This window comes from Perognathus longimembris, chromosome 3 (assembly GCF_023159225.1).
Source record: "Perognathus longimembris pacificus isolate PPM17 chromosome 3, ASM2315922v1, whole genome shotgun sequence".
Taxonomy (NCBI): Eukaryota; Metazoa; Chordata; class Mammalia; order Rodentia; family Heteromyidae; genus Perognathus; species Perognathus longimembris.
Genome location: NC_063163.1, coordinates 21,194,176 through 21,214,586, shown reverse-complemented (window position 1 = coordinate 21,214,586; position 20,411 = coordinate 21,194,176). Strand labels below are relative to the sequence as shown.

The 20,411-nt window shown below is 35.1% G+C and overlaps 1 protein-coding gene across 9 annotated transcripts in view; it reads right to left on the bottom strand.

Moving 5' to 3' along the window:
• Positions 1-20,411, bottom strand: part of Mycbp2 (MYC binding protein 2) — a 225,101-nt gene that overhangs the window by 187,712 nt on the left and 16,978 nt on the right. For all 9 annotated transcript variants that reach the window (XM_048341209.1, XM_048341210.1, XM_048341212.1 and 6 more), the window contains exons 2-5: positions 9,972-10,047; positions 6,797-7,012; positions 3,807-3,960; positions 635-831 (exon numbers count right to left, since the gene is read on the bottom strand). In XM_048341209.1, the coding sequence (XP_048197166.1) occupies positions 635-831; positions 3,807-3,960; positions 6,797-7,012; positions 9,972-10,047 (643 nt within the window). The remainder of the gene's footprint in view (positions 1-634; positions 832-3,806; positions 3,961-6,796; positions 7,013-9,971; positions 10,048-20,411) is intronic.

Genomic DNA, 20,411 nt, shown 5'->3' with positions numbered 1-20,411 from the left:
CAAGAAGGAGGCCAAGGGGTCAGAGAAGAACGAACAATTGGCCCTTAACATACAACTTCTTTCTCACCTTCAAGAATCATCCAAAAGACTTTTATCTATAGAGATAACTATATTTCTCATCATTAACCATGGTGAACTTATTCCACAACTAGATACTAAAAGCTAACATGTCAGATACATATTTTCAGTAAGAATAAAATCAACTTATAAAAAATCATAATGAATTTTAAAACATAGCACATTGACATTGATGGCACAGTCTTTTCTCTCAATAGAAAAAAATATATTTAAACCTGAGACAGAATTCCATATTTGAACATATGGGTGATAAGGGAGATGGAGAAAGAAGAGAGCAACATAATGAAAAGTTTGTGGTGATAACAAACAAAAAAACAAGCTAAAGATTTAACAGTTTTTGCCAAAATTAATTTAATTATATTTAATACTACAAAATTAAACACACATGTACCTTAACACAAATATTGTAGATTACTTATATATCAACATTGAAATGATCAAGTTACTATATAACTAGTGAGAAAATGCAGTGAACTTACTACTAACAGAAAGTTAGATACTGTAAAACTACAATTTGGCATCTTATAAATTTCTAAATGGTTATAAATATAAATACCTGAATCGTTTGGCAAGCATGGCTACCATTGTTGGTGAGGATAGCAGAGATGGCCTGAAGTGTCCTTCCTGTTTCTCCCCAAGAGGCCACCAAACTAAAGAGGCAAGCACAGGAAAGTGCTGTCAGGGACTGTCCTGTGCTGTCATTCATTCCAGTACTTCGAACAGTTATTTCCAAAAGGAGCTGGAAAAGAGACTCTGTGGATAAAATAAGGATCCAATTATAGTCATCTGACATTTAAAACACTGTGTGTGTATGCTCTTTCTATTAACAAAATATAAGGCACCTAGAATAATTACAGTATTTTCTTTTGTGTATTTATCCCTATAAATTAAAACATTTATTTAACAAGGGCTTTCGAAGGTATTTAGTTTAACCCTTTCTTTCAGTAACTGAAGAAATCTGGGTAAAGTTAAATAAAATAATCTTGCCTAGAGCATTCACATATTCAAGGAATCCAAATCATTTCAAATAACAGATTACTCATTGTGCTTTTAATTTATGAAGAGTATGTTTCTTAAAATGTCATTTAAAAAATTACATTTTATTTACAAAACAAAAAACACAAAAATATAAATAAAATGTAAAATGTCATATATAACAACAGTTCACAAGAATAAAGCGGATATATAACTCATTTACATTCTAGAAAAACCTCCAAGGTCAAAGCACAAATATTTTGCTCCTTTACTGGATAATGAAATTGAAACACATGAAGGCTAAAGGATTTTTCCTAAACCATAAAGTCAGTTAGTGGCAAAGATATAAAATAATACATGATTGTTTTATGACCAGCAGAGGTCTCCACACAAAACTCCCTAAACAACTCCATACAAGGCTGAATCAATAGGCATCAGGTATTTCTTCAGCAAAAAGGGAAGGGATTTGAAAATCCTTAGAGAGTGAAATAAAGTGTGTGTATGGTGGGGGAGGAGGGGAAGTTAGAATAAGGAAAAAAATCTTAGGAAGATGAAGAAAAGGAATAGAAAGAAAGAAAATAAGGGGAATAGAATTAATCCATTTCAATACTCTGAAAATTGAAAGGCTATTTTTTATCTAATAACTCTTATGAATATATTTCATAGCTCTTATGAATTCCTCCCCCTCCATATCTAATTGTAATTTGAATCCTGCATATTTTACTCCCTAATTCCTCCACTTTTCTCTCTTTCACCACAATTTTCCCAGTTCATACTACATATTACAATCTCTTAACTGAATCTCTAAAAAGGTTTGCAAATTATCTACCACTTTTGCCCACTTTATGACCACAGAATTTTCAAACCAAAATTTAGTTGTGTACTTAAATTCCATTTATTCCTTTGTTAGTGATTTTCTTTCAAATGTTTCTACTTTCCTTCCTCCGCCCTTCTTTCACCTGTGTTTCTTTCATCTAACCTCCCCTCTGTCTTTCCTTTGACTAGTCTTCATTTACTCCTGCATGTTTTCTGTATTCACTCTAATAATTATCTTTCAGCTATTTCATCTTAAGTCAAATGTGTATAAAACTTTTGTGCATATAAGGAACTACTCTACACTGAGGCAGACCACTGGCAAGCAAGTGCCTTTATCCTAAGAAGCTAAATTCAACTGGAAAAATATCATCAATGACTTAAGCAAATATTTCAGAAAATAAGTGCAACAAAAAAAGGACTTTCTTTAAAATATATAATGACACAGAAGAAGGTCTTCCATTGCTCCTAGCACTACAACCATTCTTTTTAATAGGGCCTAAAAACTCTACTTGCCTTTTCTTTTGGGTACTCTTCTCCCCATAAGTTAAAATATTTATTTAACAAGGACTTTAGGGAGTATTTAGTTTAACCCCTTCTTGTAAGTGAAGAAATGAAATCTGTATAAAGTCTAATAAAATAAGCTTTATTATATGACGGTTATAATCTGTATAATAATAAAGATTATAATCTGTATAAAGTCAAAAAAATAAGCTCCGTGACCAAAATAAGCACCTCCTCCATATACCCCCTTCTGATTTCCAAGTCTTACTACATGACTGTACTCTGCCTGAGACACAACCAGGCTCACTCCCTTTCTATTCGTTCTTCAAATCTCAAAAGCATTATATTATTCTGAAAGCCTGTTAATGATTGTTTACTTCCCTTCATATAATTTATCCACATTTGCAATTATACATGCCAATCACCTAATGCTAGAGTCCATAATAAATAAATTATATTGTACTCTCTTAGTACAGATCACAGAAGGAAGAGCTGTTACATTTAAGGGAATACTTGAGAAATTACATTCTAGACAAATTTAACAGAAAGAAAGATATAAGGAAATAATTGGAGGGCTGGGAATGTGGCCTAGTAGTAGTGTGTTTGCCTAGCATACATGAAGTCCTGGGTTCAATTCCTCAGTACCACATAAACAGAAAAGGTTGGAAGTGGTGCTCTGGCTCAAGAGGTAGAGTGCTAGCATTGAGCAAAAAGAAACCAGGGACAGTGCTCAGGCCCTGAGTTCAAGCCCAGGACTGGCAAAAACAAAAAAAAAGTTCAATGAATAGAAAATGACTGAATAACTTCATCAATATTTGCTACTTTGGCCTAAAGTTTGGAGATTTATTTTTTTAATTCCGAAGATTTATGTTTTGCTTTTTCTTACCACGACAATAATCAAGAAATGTTATGTGTGAACCATAACTCTTTTAAGGGAGACAGGAGTCTAAAGTGAGGCCTTGTGCTTGCTAGGTAAGTACTCTACAATTTGAGAGATGGCCACAGTCCTTGTTAGCTTTGCTTTATTTTTCTGATAACGTCTCGTGCTTTTGCTCTAGCCTGCCTCAAATCACAATCCTTATCAGTAGTTTTGGATTACAGGCATAAATCATTATGCCCGGTCTTCCTTTTCTAGGTAGAATTCTGCTATAACTTTTGCCCATGCTGACAATGAATTTACATCCTCCTAGCTCATCCTTCGGTGAGTAGCTAGGATTATACACATATACCACCACACCCAAAATAAATCCTAACTCTTAAACAGAAACTCCAGAAAAACTAGCAAAATGAAAAAAAAAAAAAAAAGAAGAAGAGAAAGAAAACACTGGCATTCCCACCGTTTCAGTACCCAATCAAACACAGGTTTCATTAGAGGGAAGTGCTTCAAAGAGGCCAATTCACTTTTTAAGTGCTTCATTCTATGAATCAGCTCTTACCTAAGACCTCAGGTGGCTCGGACTGGAGGCCTTCAGGCTGCTGACCTTGAAGCACATTAAGGAGGGCTTGAAGACTCCTCAGACAAAGGGATGGATGAGAAAATCGTGTCTCCTTGATCAATTCGAAAACTTCACAAAGTCCAACCTCAATAATCTAAGGTTAAAAAAAAAAAGTTACACTTCATAATGTATAAGCATGACACTTTCCAGATAGTCTAGTTGGTATAAATGATAAATCATTACAATATTCAAAAGGCAAAGCAAAAACAACACATTTAAGACAAGTGATTAATGCAAAGATTTTTAATAATCATCTGGCTTCTAGAAAACCAAAACTAGTGACATGGTTTGAAAATTAGTTTTGTATGAGGAAACTATAATAAGACATCGTGAAAATAGCTTGTAATAGTAAATAAGGAATAGGTCCGATTACTCAGACTAAAACAAATATATTATTTTAATTTACAAAACTGATTTGGTTTTGTGCAAGTAAAACTCGGCACTCTTGTGAAGTTATATCAATTGCCATTTATAATCTCAAATAAAGACAACATACCAGAATAGAAAAAAACAATAATTAAAAACAGCTTTAAGCTCAGCCTTTTCTCTAATGGTATAATCACCATATGACTATTTATGGGTAGTAGCTCTTATTCCTCTCCAAGATGATCCTGGAAGTGAGACTACTTAGCCAAAAATGTTACTGGTATTTTAATTAATTACATTTTTCTTGAGACCAAAATAAATCTGATATTATTTAACAAAATCAACAAATCTATAATTAAAATATTGTGAAAACTAGGCACCAGGAGCTCATACTTGTAAACCTAGCTATTTAGAAGGCTAGATCTCATTATTACATTTCGAAGCTGCTTAGGTAGACAAATTCAACACTCTTACTTCCAATTAACCAGCAAAAAGCTAGAACTAGAGGTATGGCTGAAGTGATAATAGTACCAGCCCTGAGCAAAAGTGCCAAGAAGGAGCACAAGGTCCTCAGTAAATCCCCAGTACAGGTACTATCTATCTATGAATAAAAAAAAAAAATAAGATGGAGAGATAAATTATAATAAAACTGGTATAATGACTAATAAAAAAGACTAATAAAAATTTAAAAAATTCTACTTTTCAATCATCAATATTTGGAGAAACAGATCTATAAGATCTCTTTTAACAAGTATTAAACTATGTACAATGATGTTTAAAAAATTAAAACAAGACTAGTAGAATTAGCAGAATTTAAAGTACTTTTTTAAAAAATTAAAATAAGGCTAATTAGTAGAAATACCCCAAAGCACTGATCCTATTAGGCAGGATAGTGGAAGATTTTCAAATTAATTCATACAGCACACAAATACCTCCTAAAGCAGTGACTATCTGCAGCTCACTATAGGAGACATGAAGATGTCCTACTTTTTGTCCTCTTAGCATCTATATGCACAGTTGGGTTCAGGGATCATGTATTTACTTCTTACCCAGTTTACATCTCTGTTGTAGTATTCATTACAATTCAATCTAGCTATTTTTTCTTGTTTCCCAATTATACTATAGTACAGAATTTCATTTTATTATATACACTGAATTATAAATTTTTGTCTTATTAGTTTTACTTTTCCTGGAATGGACTTAAAATAATAACATGCCAAAAGTTTTGGGGAGGGGGGAAATGAGAAAGGAGGTAACAAATTGTACAAGAAATGTACCCACTGCCTTACGTATGAAACTGTAACCCCTCTATATATCACTTTGACAATAAATAAGTAATTATTTAGAAAAAAAAAGATTTTCATCTGCTTATACACCAATAGGAAATGGAAATAAAGTACAAAATGTGGAACTCTTATTTGTAAGCTAATGAGAGATAACTACATTCTGTTATTATTTCAAGCTGCTTACCTTAGGGGTTAGAGACATGGATCAAGTAGTAAAGTGCCTACCTAGCAAATCAGAGGCCCTGGGTTATCAATACCCAGTACCACCAAAAAACAAAGAAATGCCAATTATACTTACTACATGTAAAAATATATATTTTATATATAACATTACATGAGACATGAAATACACCAATTCTTAGTACCCAGAAAACATTGTATTGTTTGTTCCACTATAACATGGTTCTATATAATGTGCCCTGGTAACAGGAAGTGATATCAAAATGGTGTAGAAGTCGTCTCATTGGTTCACATTGATTTTTTTGCTTTCGTTATTTTTCAGACAGGGTCTTGTGTTTTTTACTAGAGCCAGCCTCAGATTGCAATAACGAGATGACAGGCATGGACCACAATGCCCAGCTTATTGGTTAAGATGGATTCTCACTAACTTTTAATACAAGCTTGCCTCAAATTGCATCTTCCCAATTTCTGCCACCACAGCAGCTAGAACTACAGGTATAGCCACCATCACCCCCCTATCTGTTTTTGCCCTTGGTCAAACAAGCTAAAATAACAAGAGTGAAATTATAAGCTCTTTGCTTCACTAGAGTCCAGCCAAAAACTTTTCTAGCTCTATTAAAAAAAAAACAGGCAACAAAAAACAAACAAACAAGAAAAAAAAACCATGTATACTTGCACCATCCTGTAATAGGGCACATGGTTAGCTTCTAGGACACTTGGGGTTGTGGCAGTTTGCACTTCCTCTTGTGTCCACCTTATTGGCAGCCCCCATCCCTGATCTCCACCCTCATCTGCCATAGCTCACTGGCTCCATGCCAGTGCTTCACATGTATAGCCCCTGTAACAGACTGCAGCCCACTCGCCTCCCTGCCTGGGCTTCCCAAGTACTCCCCACTGAACCATCAATTAGTCACTTCTTTGGTGTTCTAGTTCCAAAGTTCCAAAGAGTTTTCTTAGTCTGCCCAAACTAAAACTATTTTTCATCCATAAACCACATTATGTTTAGTGTACCAGGTTATAAAAAGTAAAGTATTTTAGCAATTCAATATATAACAGAATACCTTCAGTCACGTATCTAAATAGAATTTAATGGCTCACCTTTGGGAGCTTGATAGGGGGCTCTTTGGACTCTTCCTCTTCATCACTATCTGATTCTCCACTCTGCACAGAGGTCTTTGATGCAGCTGCCAATGAGATTTCCTTTTTCTGCCACTCCAGAACACAGTGGCGCACATTACAGTAGATATTAAAAGCAGAAGGGTTGCTATGTAGTTTGATATCTGGTATTATTACTGTATTCTCCAAGTTTTCAGACTACAACACAAGATCAAATATTTCAATTTTACTCTTTTCCAACATCATTGATTTTAATAAAAAGATAAAGAATAGACAGGCTACCTTGAGTAACAGACCAATAACCAATCTAACAAAGGCTTAAGTAAAGAACAGAAATATCTTTTTACCTCCAAGATAGGAAAAGAGCTAACAAAGCCTAATTGCTGAAGTCACATATAAAAGATATTAATTTGAGGCCTTGTCCCCTTTGCTAGAAATACTGGGGTTTGTACTCAAAGCCTTGTGCTTGCTAGATAGGTATTCTATCACTTGAACTACACACTCAGCTTTTCTGCTTTAGTTATTTTTCAGGTGGAGTCTCCTAGTTTTTACCAGGGCTGACCTCAGACTTCCATCTCCAAGCTACTGCTCTCCTGTGCAGCTGGCATTGCAAGCACAGATCACCATACCCAGTTTATTGACTGAAATGAAGTCTTGCTACTCTTTGCTTTCCTTGTCTCAAACCATTATCCTGCTGATCTCTGCCTCCTGAGTGGTTGAGATTATACCAGTAAACCACCACACATGCCTAAATGACACTTTTTTCAAATAACTTTGAAAATGAGGGTAAATAAAAATAAGCTGAGAATACTAATCCATGGCAAGAAGTCACCATTTTACTTTTTACATCTTCCTCATAAGCATGAAGTGCTACTATCTGATTTCTATATCCAAACACTTATACTGATAACTACATACAGTACCTAAATAATGTCTGGAGAATAAATCAAAGAATTTTGTGTGTGTGTCCCAGTATTGGAGCTTGAATTTGAAGCTTGTACACTTGCTTGGCTTTTTCACTTGAGCCTGGTGCTTTACCACTTGAGCCACACCTATACTTTCAACTTTTTGGTGGCTAACTAGAAATAAGAATCTCATGGACTTTCTACCTGGGCTGTTTCAAGTCATTATCCTAGTTACCAGCCTTCTAAGTATCTAGGATTTACAAGCCCCTAGAACCTTCTTTCCTTTTCTTTTTCTTTCATTTTTTTTTTGGGGGGGGGGGCTGGCCTTGGGGCCTGAACTCAGAGGGTCAGCACTGTCTCTGAGCCCCTTTGTGTTCTACCACTTGAGCCACATGCCATGTCTGGCTTTTCAGAATAGTTTGCTTGGAGATAAGAGTCTGGGGGGAGGGCATGGTGGGCAGGCCCAACCTTCAGATCTCAGCCTCTTAAGTAGCTAAGATTACAGGCATGAGCCACTTTCTTATCATTATTATTTATGTCTTCTTTTTTAGAGCAGCTTGTGATAAGAGTGATATAAATAATTTCATTCATAGACAGGTGTCTAGGGAGAGGTAGGGAGGAAATAACATTAAGTCCTGAGAGCAATAGGTACGAGCTGAACTGAAGGAGACAAGGGACCTTGACTTCCCGCCTCTCCCTGACTAGCATATGCTACTTCAGAATAATCCCCTAATAAAACTTCAAAAGAACTTAAGAAGATGTTCAAATTTCCTATAGTCTGACTTTGCACACAGTACCAAAACTAGAAAAGGGGTAGAAATTGGGAACCTGAATGGCAATGTATTTTGCTATAAGTGTTTTGGATAATAAGGAAACTCTTTGCCTCCCTCTACTATTTCAAAGGCAAAAATAGATGATATGGTGAACACCTATTATTTTCTGCCTTCCCAGCAATACTTTCCTTGGCATAAGTACCCCTCCTCCACTCCATGTGGCTTGCTTATCACTGGGTAACAAATATAACTTATTCTAACCAAAGTTACTCAATTCTCTAGCTGACATAGACAGCACAAGATAAAGAAACAGATTTGACATTTTTAAATACCTGCATCTATCTATTTCATGATAAGTCACCAAATAAACTCTGTCCTCTCACTCTTATTTAATTTTACTTTGTGTTTACTACTTTAAAGTAGCTTTTACTGTGTTACAATAGCAAGAACACTACTGGCAAACATGATATTGTAACTTTGCTAAGTTTCTGTTTCTCAAACCCAAAGTGAAGCTGGTCAGAAACCTGAGGTACAAGTCTTTTCCTCCTGTCTAGGTTCTTGGTAATGCTGCTTAACAAAAATGATTCTTTTATAGAAAGTGAACTCCGGTCACTGTAAACGTTTAATTAAAATTGCATGGACTTTATAGACAAAATTTCTATCTTCGGTTGAAAAAAGATCCCTAATGTCTAAAGCATTCCCAATTCAAATATTCTATATAGCTTTACTTTTACATAGCTCCCAAAACCTAACAAGATCTCAGGACAAGCAGTCAGGACAAGCAGGGCTCCCAATATCACACAGCTGTGACCAAAACCTCACTATATATTCCTGTCATCCCAGCAACATAGGAGACTGAGGTCAGGAAGACCATGGCTCCAAGTCAATCCAAGGCAAAAAAGTTTAGAGAACTCCATCTCAACGGGGTATGGTGGCTAATGCCTACAATGAGAAGTGTGAAATGAGTGGACTTACACTTATAAAAAGAATGAGCCTATCTCAAAACAACCAGTGCGGAAAAAAAAGGCTGGAGTTTTGGCTCAGTGGTAGAGCGCCTGCCTAGTGAGTGTGAGACCCTGAGTTCAAACTCAAGCATCACTCTAAAGCTCAGAACAATACACTGAGCACACCCCTAATTCATTAAGAAAGCCACATTAGAAACTCAAATCCCAATCCAAATTCACAAATTTCATTGTTTATAGAACATAGTCAGAGTAGAAAAAGAAGACAAGTGATGAATATGTTCCCCTAAAGGAATGAGCAGAGATAATAAAGAAATAATTTTCAACATCCAAATACTCAAACACTCAAGAAGCAACAAAAATTAAAGATTAAACTAAAAATAGGATCGAACAATAATGGACTTTTAAAAACACACTTCAGTACATACAAACAGAATTGTTTAGTAGTTACACCCAGTCAATCTTGGCAAATTCCTATGTGAAAATTTTCTTTTCTGTAAATTACCAGTAGCTTTACCTTGCTTCTTGTCTTCACTTTTGATTTGCTCTTCTGTTTTCTTTTCAATTTCTTCTTATTTAAAATTTTCTTATTCCTAAAATTTTTTAAATGAAGAAAATTAAGAATGTTTACATTAGGAGATACAAAGCTACTAAAAATAAATATTTCCAAAATAGACACTTAAGTATTTCTCTTACAAAGTTATTATGAAACAATATATTATATATGCATATACATATAAGATACAAGTATATAAAGGTACCTATTTGAGAAGATAATATGAGACAACTAGAAAATATATATTAAATAATTCTGAATTCTAAAAACCTATAAAAGTAAAACAAAAAAGTATCAAATTGAAAATATTTAAACTTTACTCAACAATGGGAACTGTTTAATAAATACTAATCCTATTTCTTTCAGAGGGAGAGTGTAATGCTTGTTCTTTATAGTAAAGTAAGTGACTTTTATTTTACTATAAAGATTACCATAAGGAAAATCTTGAACTCATACATTTTGAGTATTCAACAACTAGTTTTTTAGTATCTCATGGTCCTAAATCTGAATTATTCTTGAGGAAAAAAGAATCCCCTGAATAACTTAAAAAAATTATACATATTATTTTTATATACAGCATTATACATACATATATAGTATGTGTATGTATATATTACATCTTATACTATATAGATTACATATTTATATACATAATGAACAAATGTTTACACAATGTATAATACATACAGTATATTATATATGTAATATATCATGGAATGTTACATATAACAGTATATTGTTATATACCATATATAATACTATATTTATGTAGATCCAGTCTATATATATATTATTGTAGTACACACATACATACACACACACACACAGAGTAAGAATTATAATGGAAAAAACAAGAGGCAAGGCAAGTTTTTAATCTTCATTTCACTGAACAGTTCCTGCCATAAGGGAGCTCAAAGACAAACAGAAAATGTAAGTTTAATGGTCTAGCAAAATGATGCTACTGCTTTAATAAAGATTAAAGAAGAGATGGAAGAAGAAATGATGAAGGAGGAGGAGAAAAAGGAGAAGGAGGAGGAGGAGGAGGAGGAGGAGGAGGAAGAGGAGGAGAATGTAATGGCAACAATAGTGATGATTTTAGCCATTAAGGAAGTCTTTTAAGACCTAGTAACTAATTTGGTACAAACAGCAACCAGAAAAGTTTCAAATCCCAGTCATTTGGAGGTAGGAAAGCCATTCCCAAAAATAGGGAAAACAAGCAGAAGAGTCGATTTGCTAAGCAGAAAAACAGGCTTGATGTTAAAAATGTTTGAGTTCAAAGTACTAAACTGTCAATAATACAGACATGACCAACCAGCATGTACAAATTTTGTCCTTGATAAATCCTTAGGCTTTACTCCTCAATTCACAATTCCACAAAAACTTAGCTATTATAGCTCACAAACAGTTCTCAATTCTGTTCACAGTATCTCTACTGCAGATACACTAGGAAGTTACATTCATATCTTGCTTGGACTACTGTCAAAGCTTAACTGGCTTCTACTCATCTACATTACCTCACTGAGACCTATTCTTCACAAAGGAACCCAGACCACTTTCTGAAGACACCAGGTTGCTTTTTAAAAACATTATCTTTTGAATTCTCCTAAAGTACAAATACCATGATATATGTGGTTTAAAAGATTTTCAGCTGAGCACTGACAGCTCACGCCTGTGATCCTAGCTACACAGGAGGATGAGATCTGAGCATGGCAGTTTGAAGCCACTAAAATTACCACCCCACTCCTACCCTCCCAAAAAAGCTAGAAGAGCTAGGGTTAAAGTGGTAAGGCCTTAACTAAAGCCTCCCTCTGCCAGAAGTGCTTCCTGTCCTCTCCTATTACCTACTGTTTATCATTGAGGTCCCACTTACTTCTCTAAGAACATCTCCCATCCTCCAAGACTGGGAAAATGTTCTTAATGCATACTCTAAATTCATCTTATACTTTTGTTTCATAACTCAACACCTTTTGTTTCATAACCTATAGATGCAAAGGAGGTAACCTAATAAGAACCACGTATCTAGAGATATCCCCCCAGGACTGGGTGAAGCAAAAGTAAAGAGAAAGTGACTAACAGGGCTAAATGTTAAACACGAATAAATATACCTACTTAGACAATCCATTCAACTATAACCATTGTCATAGCGGTTACTTCATTATAATTATTCTAAGACACAGACCCTACCAGTTCTTGAATATAGGCCATCATAAGAAGCAGCTTTCCCCAAATTATTAGTTTTACTGTATCTGATTGATTTGGTGGCTGAGAGTTGCCAAAAAGAGCCAGTAATAATGGGGAAATTGTATGAAGAAAATCTGAAATCAACATTAGAAAAAAATTATAACATCCAAATGACTATATTTCAAAGCTAATAAATTTTTCATGATCTGAGAATGAATAGATAAAATAAAACTCTAGAAACCAGTCTTACACAGTAACAATTCACCTTGGAATTTCTGATGATTTAGGACTTTAAATTGTAAATCAATAGAAGCTTAATGAAGAATGCTTGGAATTGGTCCTGTAAGACTTTTAGTCTTCTCACAAAAAAAGAACCTTCATACCCATGAGATCTGAAAGAAATATCGTTTAAAATGAAAGGTAAAATGATATTAAAATGCTCAAGTTCTTTTGTAAATATTTGTTTTGTGCCAGTCCTGGGGCTTGAACTCAAGGCCTGGGCACTGTCCCTTTGGTGCTCCAAGTTAATGCTCTACTTTATGAGCCACAGTTCCATGTCTAGCTTTTTGGTGATTATTGGAGATAAGAGTCTCATGGACTTTCTTGAGTGATCTGCCTTAGAACCATGATCCTTAGTTCTCAGCCTCTTGAGTAACTAGGATACATGTGTGAGCCACCAGCCATCAGCACTCGGCTAAAAAGGCCTGTAATCATAGCTATAATCATAACTACACATGAGGCTGAGATCTGAGGATCATAGTTTGAAGCTAGTACCAACAGGAAAGTCTGTGAGACTCTGGTCTCCAATTAACCATCAAAATGCCAAAAACGTAACTGTGGGTAAAGTGGTAGAAGGCCAGCCTTGAGAGAGAGAGAGACAAAGACAGAACGCTCAGGAACAGCGCCTGTGCCCTTAGTTCAAGACCAGGACATCACCAAAAACAAAAAGGAAAAAATTTTGTCAACAGTCAACACTATTTAGGAAAAACTACTAGTATTCCTTCAATATGACATAGATTATTCAAAAAATTCTCTATGGGCTCATTACTAAATCTGTTTTATAACAAAATAAAAATAAAATTACTTAACTTTAAAGTATCTCACACTCAAATCTATTTCTTTATTTGTCAAATTAACAAATGAAAAGACATGAGATCTCTAAGGTTCCTTCTAACTCTAAAATGCTAGGATTTTGATAAATCCAAATATATAGGACTTCTGGGACAAAGGGTTTCAGTTCTTTATAGTCAATTTTACTTATCAATGAAAAACAAAAAATTTCTAAGTCTAGGGTCTGAAGCAAGATTAAACAAAATTCTTGTATGAGGGACAAGGTAACAAACAGTACAAGAAATGTATCCAATGCCTAACGTATGAAACTGTAACCTCTCTGTACATCAGTTTGATAATAAAAATTTGAAAAAAAATAAACAAAATTCTTCTGGGAAGGGTTGAAAAGTAAATATTTGTGGCCATAAGATGTCTATGGCAGCTACTCAACTACATAAGCATGAAAACTGCCACAAGACAACACATACAAAGAGGAGAGGCTAATACAGTAACACTTTCTAAAAATTGAAATTAGTATTTCACATATTCTGTCATGAAGTATTCTTTTTCTTTTCTACTTATAGAAAGACCTAGTGAACTTGTGCTAAGAAAAAACTTATTTTTATTTACTTTTTTATTAGCTGTTTATTATTTTTAAATAATAAATAAATGTGTAAAAAGCAATCCTTATCTTACAGGGCATTTAAAAACAGAAAATGAGCCAGGTTTGGTTCCTGGGCTATTGTTTGTTGACCCTTTGGTATGCAGTAAATTTTTATAAAATATCAGATAAGTTCATATGAGAAATACCCATTATTGTACAGCACTGATTGAAACTATTCAAAATATCATCACTATACTTATAAAAGCAAGACATACTCTTTAAATTGCCTTTTATTTTAGTAATGATAAACTCCTAATCCACTTTATGTAAGATACTAGATATAAGCAAGCCACTGTTCCTCCTTCAAAGGCCAGATTAACCCAGAGAGCTTATTGCAGAAGCAATAAGAACTAGATAAAACTAAAGATCAGAGGTAGAAGAGCACATCCAAAGTTAGCTGAGACCCCAGTCATTTTTTCCCATGGGAGTACTTACAGAGTTTGGGGGTGAGTAAAAATTGAGCTTGGTTTAGGCTGTGGAATTCTACTAGGGCAAACAAAAAAAGGCTGGTAGTTCAGTGGATATCTGCATGGTCCAAAAAGACAGACTAAAACCTAGAAAAGCATGGCCTTTTTTTACTAATAATCCACTTCCTCAGACATGGGGCACTGAAAAAAGACAGAAATCCTGAGCCAAAAGGAAAGAGTAAATTTCCCACTGTATCCTAATGTTCAGAAGAGAGAACTCCAGCAGAAAGACGGGCTCACTTAATCCTACTGGAGGAGAGAATCAACACCCTGTGTTATTTATATATAATATAGCAAAAAACAAACCTGAAAAATAACTCTGAAAGAAAAACTACTTCTTCTGCATTAGTCTGGTTGAAGTCACAAAATAAACATATTAAAAGATACCGAGGGGCTGGGAATATGGCCTAGTGGCAAGAGTGCTTGCCTCATATACATGAAGCCCTGAGTTCGAGTCCTCAGTACCACATATATAGAAAATGGCCAGAAGTGGCGCTGTGGCTCAAGTGGCAGAGTGCTAGCCTTGAGCAAAAAGAAGCCAGGGACAGGCCCTGAGTTCAAGCCCCAGGACTGGAAAAAAAACAAAAAAACGAGATACCTAAAGAAGCTAAATAAAATTAAGAATAGCATCTGAAAACCCAGACATTAAAGTTAGTTCACAGAAATGGCCCAGGAAGGAAAAACTTGAAACAGACGTAGAGTTGAACTAAATGATGGAATTTTTCAAAGTAATCTATAAAAAAGGAAACAAGCAAATATTAAGAAATTAAAAATAAGCACAGCAGTCATCCCCATTCATGGGGAATAAGTCTGTAGACCACCAGTGGATGTCTGAAACCTTAGACAATACAAATCTACATCTCTTGACAGTCACTGTGATACTCCAGACAGTTATTGAGTAATTGAAAAGGAGAATGTATAACGTGGCTATGCTGAACAAAGAGACATTTCACTTCCAAGGCAGAATGAAGCTGGACAATGTGAGAATTCATCATACTACTAAGAACAGCATGTATTTTTTTTTCTTTTTCTTTTTCTTTTCTTTTAATTTCTGCCATTCCTGGGGCTTGAAATCAGGGCCTGGACATTGTCCCTGAGCTTCTTTTTGCTCAAGGCTAGCAGCACTCTACCACTTGAGCCACAGCACCACTTCTGGCTTTTCCTGTTTATGTGGTCCTAATGAATTGAACTCAAGGCTTCATGTATACTAGGCAAGCATTTTACCACTAAGCCACATTCCCAGACCCCAACATGGATTTCAAAAGCATGCATTTGTTACTTCTGAAATTTTCCTTGATTTTTTTTTCCTTTTTCTTTTTCTGGTGCTAGGTATTACCCAGAAACACACACACACACACACACACACACACACACACAATGAAAGGAGACGCAGGCTATAAAAGGTCACCAATTGTATAATTCCAATTCTATGAAATGGATATATTAACAAATCCATAAAATCAAAAACTTGATCAGCACTTTGTAACAACTGATAGAAAGACTAGGGAGTAACTTGCAATAGCTATGGAGTTGTTCAGGGTGACAAAAATGTTCTAGTTGTAGGACAATATGAATATATTAAAAACCACTAAGTTGTATATTTTTAAAGCGTGACTTTTATGGCCTATTACCTATTTAAATTAAAAAGTATAAAGAATATTGCTGGGCCCTGGTGGCTCATGCCTGTAATCTTAGCTACTAAGAAAACTGAAATCTGAGTATCTTGGTTCATAGGGAGCCAAGGCAGGAAAGTCCCTGAGATTCTTCTCTCCAATTAGTAACCAAAAGACCAGAAAACTACAAGTGGCACTGTAGCTCAAAGTGATAAAGCACTAGCCTTGAGCAGAAAAGTTTAAAGACCATGGCCAGAGTTCAAGACCCCAACCAACCAAAAAAAAGTATAAGGAAAATAGTCATTTGTCTAAAAATAAAATCAATATCAAGAAATATTTTTAAAACAATAAAATGCAAAATCCAATCAGTGTAATTCAATATAAAATAAAGAAAACATATTAGAAGAAGAAAAATAATTTTAGAACTCAAAAGAATCCATGATGAGATGCTTCAGGAAAACTAGGAACAGAAGAGAGTTTACTTAATCTAATAAAGATTATCTATTTTAAATTTTTTTTCAACATTAGTTATATTCAGTGAAGGAAAACTAAATTCTGAAGATTTTTCTATCAAAGCCCCAATAAATTGCCAGTGATTAATGTAATGATACTATCACTGTATTCAAGCATTACTACATAAATTAGGGAGAAATGGCTGTCTGATTACTAAGAAACTTTTATTTACTTAATCCAGCCTGCTAATTACTAATAAAAAAAGAGATCTGAACATTTAAGTTTATTTAGGGAAGATATAAACAGATTTCCTATTTATTGATTAAATCATTCCATCTTATTTTTAAGTTTTCACATGGAGAGAGGGGACTACAAATCTACCTTGGCAATAGGCACAGCAGCAGACAAAAAGAAAATTGAAAAGAGGATTGGGAATGGAAGAAGGAGGAAAAGGGTAAGTCTGAAAATTTGAGACTCTAGACCATGCCTCATGCAGAATTATATTCTAAGTACACTTAGATACAACCAGACAATAAAAACCATAAGGCATCTATAAAACAGGCTGAAGATAACCTATTTATCCTAGACTTTGGAGAAACAGCTTAAATCTGAGCTAACAAATACCTAAGGACTAATATATATTGTACTAGGAGTGAGAAGACCAGAAATATAAAGATACCGAAATCATGGGGAAAAATGAGGGAGGAGGTAACAAGATGGATAAGAAATGTCCTCACTGCCTTAAATATGAAACTGTAACCCCCCCTATACTTCACTTTGACAATAAAGAAAACAAAAGATACCCAAATCATATTTTAGATGAAATTTAACATAGATTATAACATGACTATATTTATTGAATTTAGGAAAATAAAAGACTAGCTTTTAAATATATACTAAGACTGGAGCTCACTTGAAAAATAAAATAAAATAAAACATTCTAACATGAAAAATATGGGCACCAGTGACTCAGGCATATAATCCTAGCTACTCAGGAGGCTGGGATTCAGCTCAGGGAGTTTCTCCTATGAGACTCTTACCTCTCTAATTAACCACCAAAAAATTGGAAGTAGAGCTGCGGCTCAAGTGATAGAACACTAGCCTTGTGGAAAAAGGCTCAGAAACAGTGCTCAGGCCCTGAGTTCAAGTCCCAGGACTGGCACCAAATAATAAGAACAATAATATTAATTAATTAGATCTACAATTTTGAACAGAAAAGTAAACACTTGAAAATACATCCCTAGACCTCCTTCAAGTCAGAAACAACCTCCTTCTCTTCCCTCTTTTTTTCCCTTTTCTCCCTCCTCTTCCTCCTTTCCCCATTCCAGAAGAGAGAGGCCTTACCCTATCCAAACACACCTTTCTCCTCAGACACTATCCTTGAGATTTTGTCCAACTAGTTAACTTTCTCTTTCTGTCTACTTAATACTCTCTTTTTCCTATGTTAAGCACACTACAGTTCTCCAACAGGGTGTGTCACAGAGGTCTTTTACCAAATTAAACAAACGGAAGCAATTTTCATTATCCTTAATTTTTTTAAGCTCTTACTATCAAACTCCAGCAAGTTTATAAAACTACTTTACAACAAGCTTTATGGTTTCCTATTCACTTTCTTTCTTTAGTTTTTAATCTTTCACATTTTCCTGCAGATAATTACTGTTAAATAGTCCCTACCCCTCTATACTTTTCCTCTATCACCCACTTTGGCTTCTGAAACTTTTTTTTTTAAATGTTGCTTCTACTTTTAAAGGTGATTCCTTTTACAGTCATCTTTACAGGGTCTTTTTTCCCCTCCCTTTTCCGGTCCCTTAAATTTTTAGTGTGTACATTATTTCTCAACCATTAACCATTTAGTGCATACATTATTTTAAATGTTCTTTGTGTTCCATATTCATTTCTACATCAGTAACTTACAAACTTTATTTTCAATTGGCTGTAACAATCCTAAATAGTAATAGTTAGAGTGATGAATATCAATCAGAATCTTGGTCTAGAACCAGACACATTCTCCAACAATGCAGGTTTTTCAGCCATAAAAATTTGCAATCTTTCCAGCCACTTCAATCCTTACTCATCAGCTTCAGAGCAGACGATCTAATCTTCTACTTACCTGATAAAATGGAGATATCATTATGAATGTACTCCATCTGCTTTCCTTCCACCCATCTTGAAATAATGTCTGCCATGGCTTTATTCTATTAATTACCCTCATTCTTATTCTCCATTAAGAGTATTTACAAATGGTCTGGTTCTGATTTTTACCAGGTTAATTGTTACCTTGGAAAAGCTATTTTAACCTCTCTCTAGTCCTCAGTTCTCTCATCTATAAAACAAAATGAGAATAATGTCTCTAACACTGATGGTTATGACATTTAAGAGTAATACCTGTTATTTAGCAAGTGCTAAATAAATTTTATTATTACTCCTATTTTAAAGTATCTAATCTTGATTTATGTTTCCTCTAAATCAGGCTCTCATTCAAAGAGTTACAGGCATTGGTTGTTTTGTGATCTCTAGAAGGAAGAATCACTAGTGAAATAGAGATAGACAGTCCCAAAAAAGTGTGTTATGAAGCTGGTTACACTGATGAGCAAGTAGAAGCTAGATGTGACTGAAGAATATTTGACAGATGGTACAAGAGGTATTTCATCCATAAAAACTAAAAACTTTACTAAAGGGAATTTCTGAATTGCTCTGTACACAGATCAAGTGGGTTTATTTTCAGGCATAAAGGCATAGATGTTTACAGTAAGCAGTATGGTGATAAATGTCAAATGTATGCAGCTAGGACACTAAAAACATAAGCTACTGAATCTTAAATCAAAAAGATAAATTGGGGAGCTGGGAATGTGGCTTAGCGGTAGAGTGCTTGTGTAGCATGCACGAAGCCCTAGGTTCGAGTCCTCAGCACCACATAATCAGAAAAAGCTGGAAGTGACGCTGTGGTTCAAGAGGTAGAGTGCTAGCATTGAGCAAAAAGAAGTCAGTGACAGTGCTCAGGCCCTGAGTCCAAGCCCCAGGACTGGCAACAACAACAACAAGATAAATTGTCTCTTTATTCCATCTGCCATTCATTCTCCTTTCCTTTTAAACATTAAAGTACTCTCCTTCCTTCATCTAGCTTTACTAGCCCACTAAAATGTGACATCTGTAGCCCTTTGAAAAAAAAGAGGCAGGTGTGAGTGGGTGTCCATTCATTATAATCTGTTAAGCCAACTCACAAACCCACTTCAGCTGACCTATAAAGTGTTATGTTCATGAAGAGTCTGTGACCATTCTGAACATAATTTAGCTGTAAAGATTGGGAAAATACTAACAGCACTCTTTTCAAAATACAATCTAGAAACTGGGAGCCAGAGGCTCACAATAATCCTAGCTACTCAGCAGGCTGAGATCAGAGAATCATGCTTCAAAGCCAGCTGGGGCATAAAGTGGAGCTGTGACTCAAGTGGTAGAAATCCAGCCTTAAGCAAAAAAGATAAGGGATAGCACCCAGGCCCTGAGATCAGATCAAGCTTAGTTACTAGGACCCTCATGCCCCCAAAAAACATGTTGAGCTGAAGAACAGAAACTTTAGCTATAAGCCACAGACTAGGAAGTAAAATGCAATTAGGTAATACTGAAAATTACAGGGCTGACTAAGCAAAGAAGAAACCTCAGAGAGAATTCAAAGAATAAACTTTAAAAAAAAAATCTTGGGGCTGGGAATATGGCCTAGTGGTAAAGTGCTCACCTTGTATACAAGAAGCCCTGGGTTCGATTCCTCAGCAACACACACACACACACACACACACACATATATATATATATATATACACATATATATATGTATATATATATATATAAAGAGTCAAAGTGGCACTGTGTGGCTCAAGTGGTAGAGTGCTAGCCTTGAGCAAAAAGAAGCCAGGGACAGTGCTCAGACCCTGAGTAGAAGCCCCAGGACTGGCAAAAAAAAAAAACAAAAAACAAA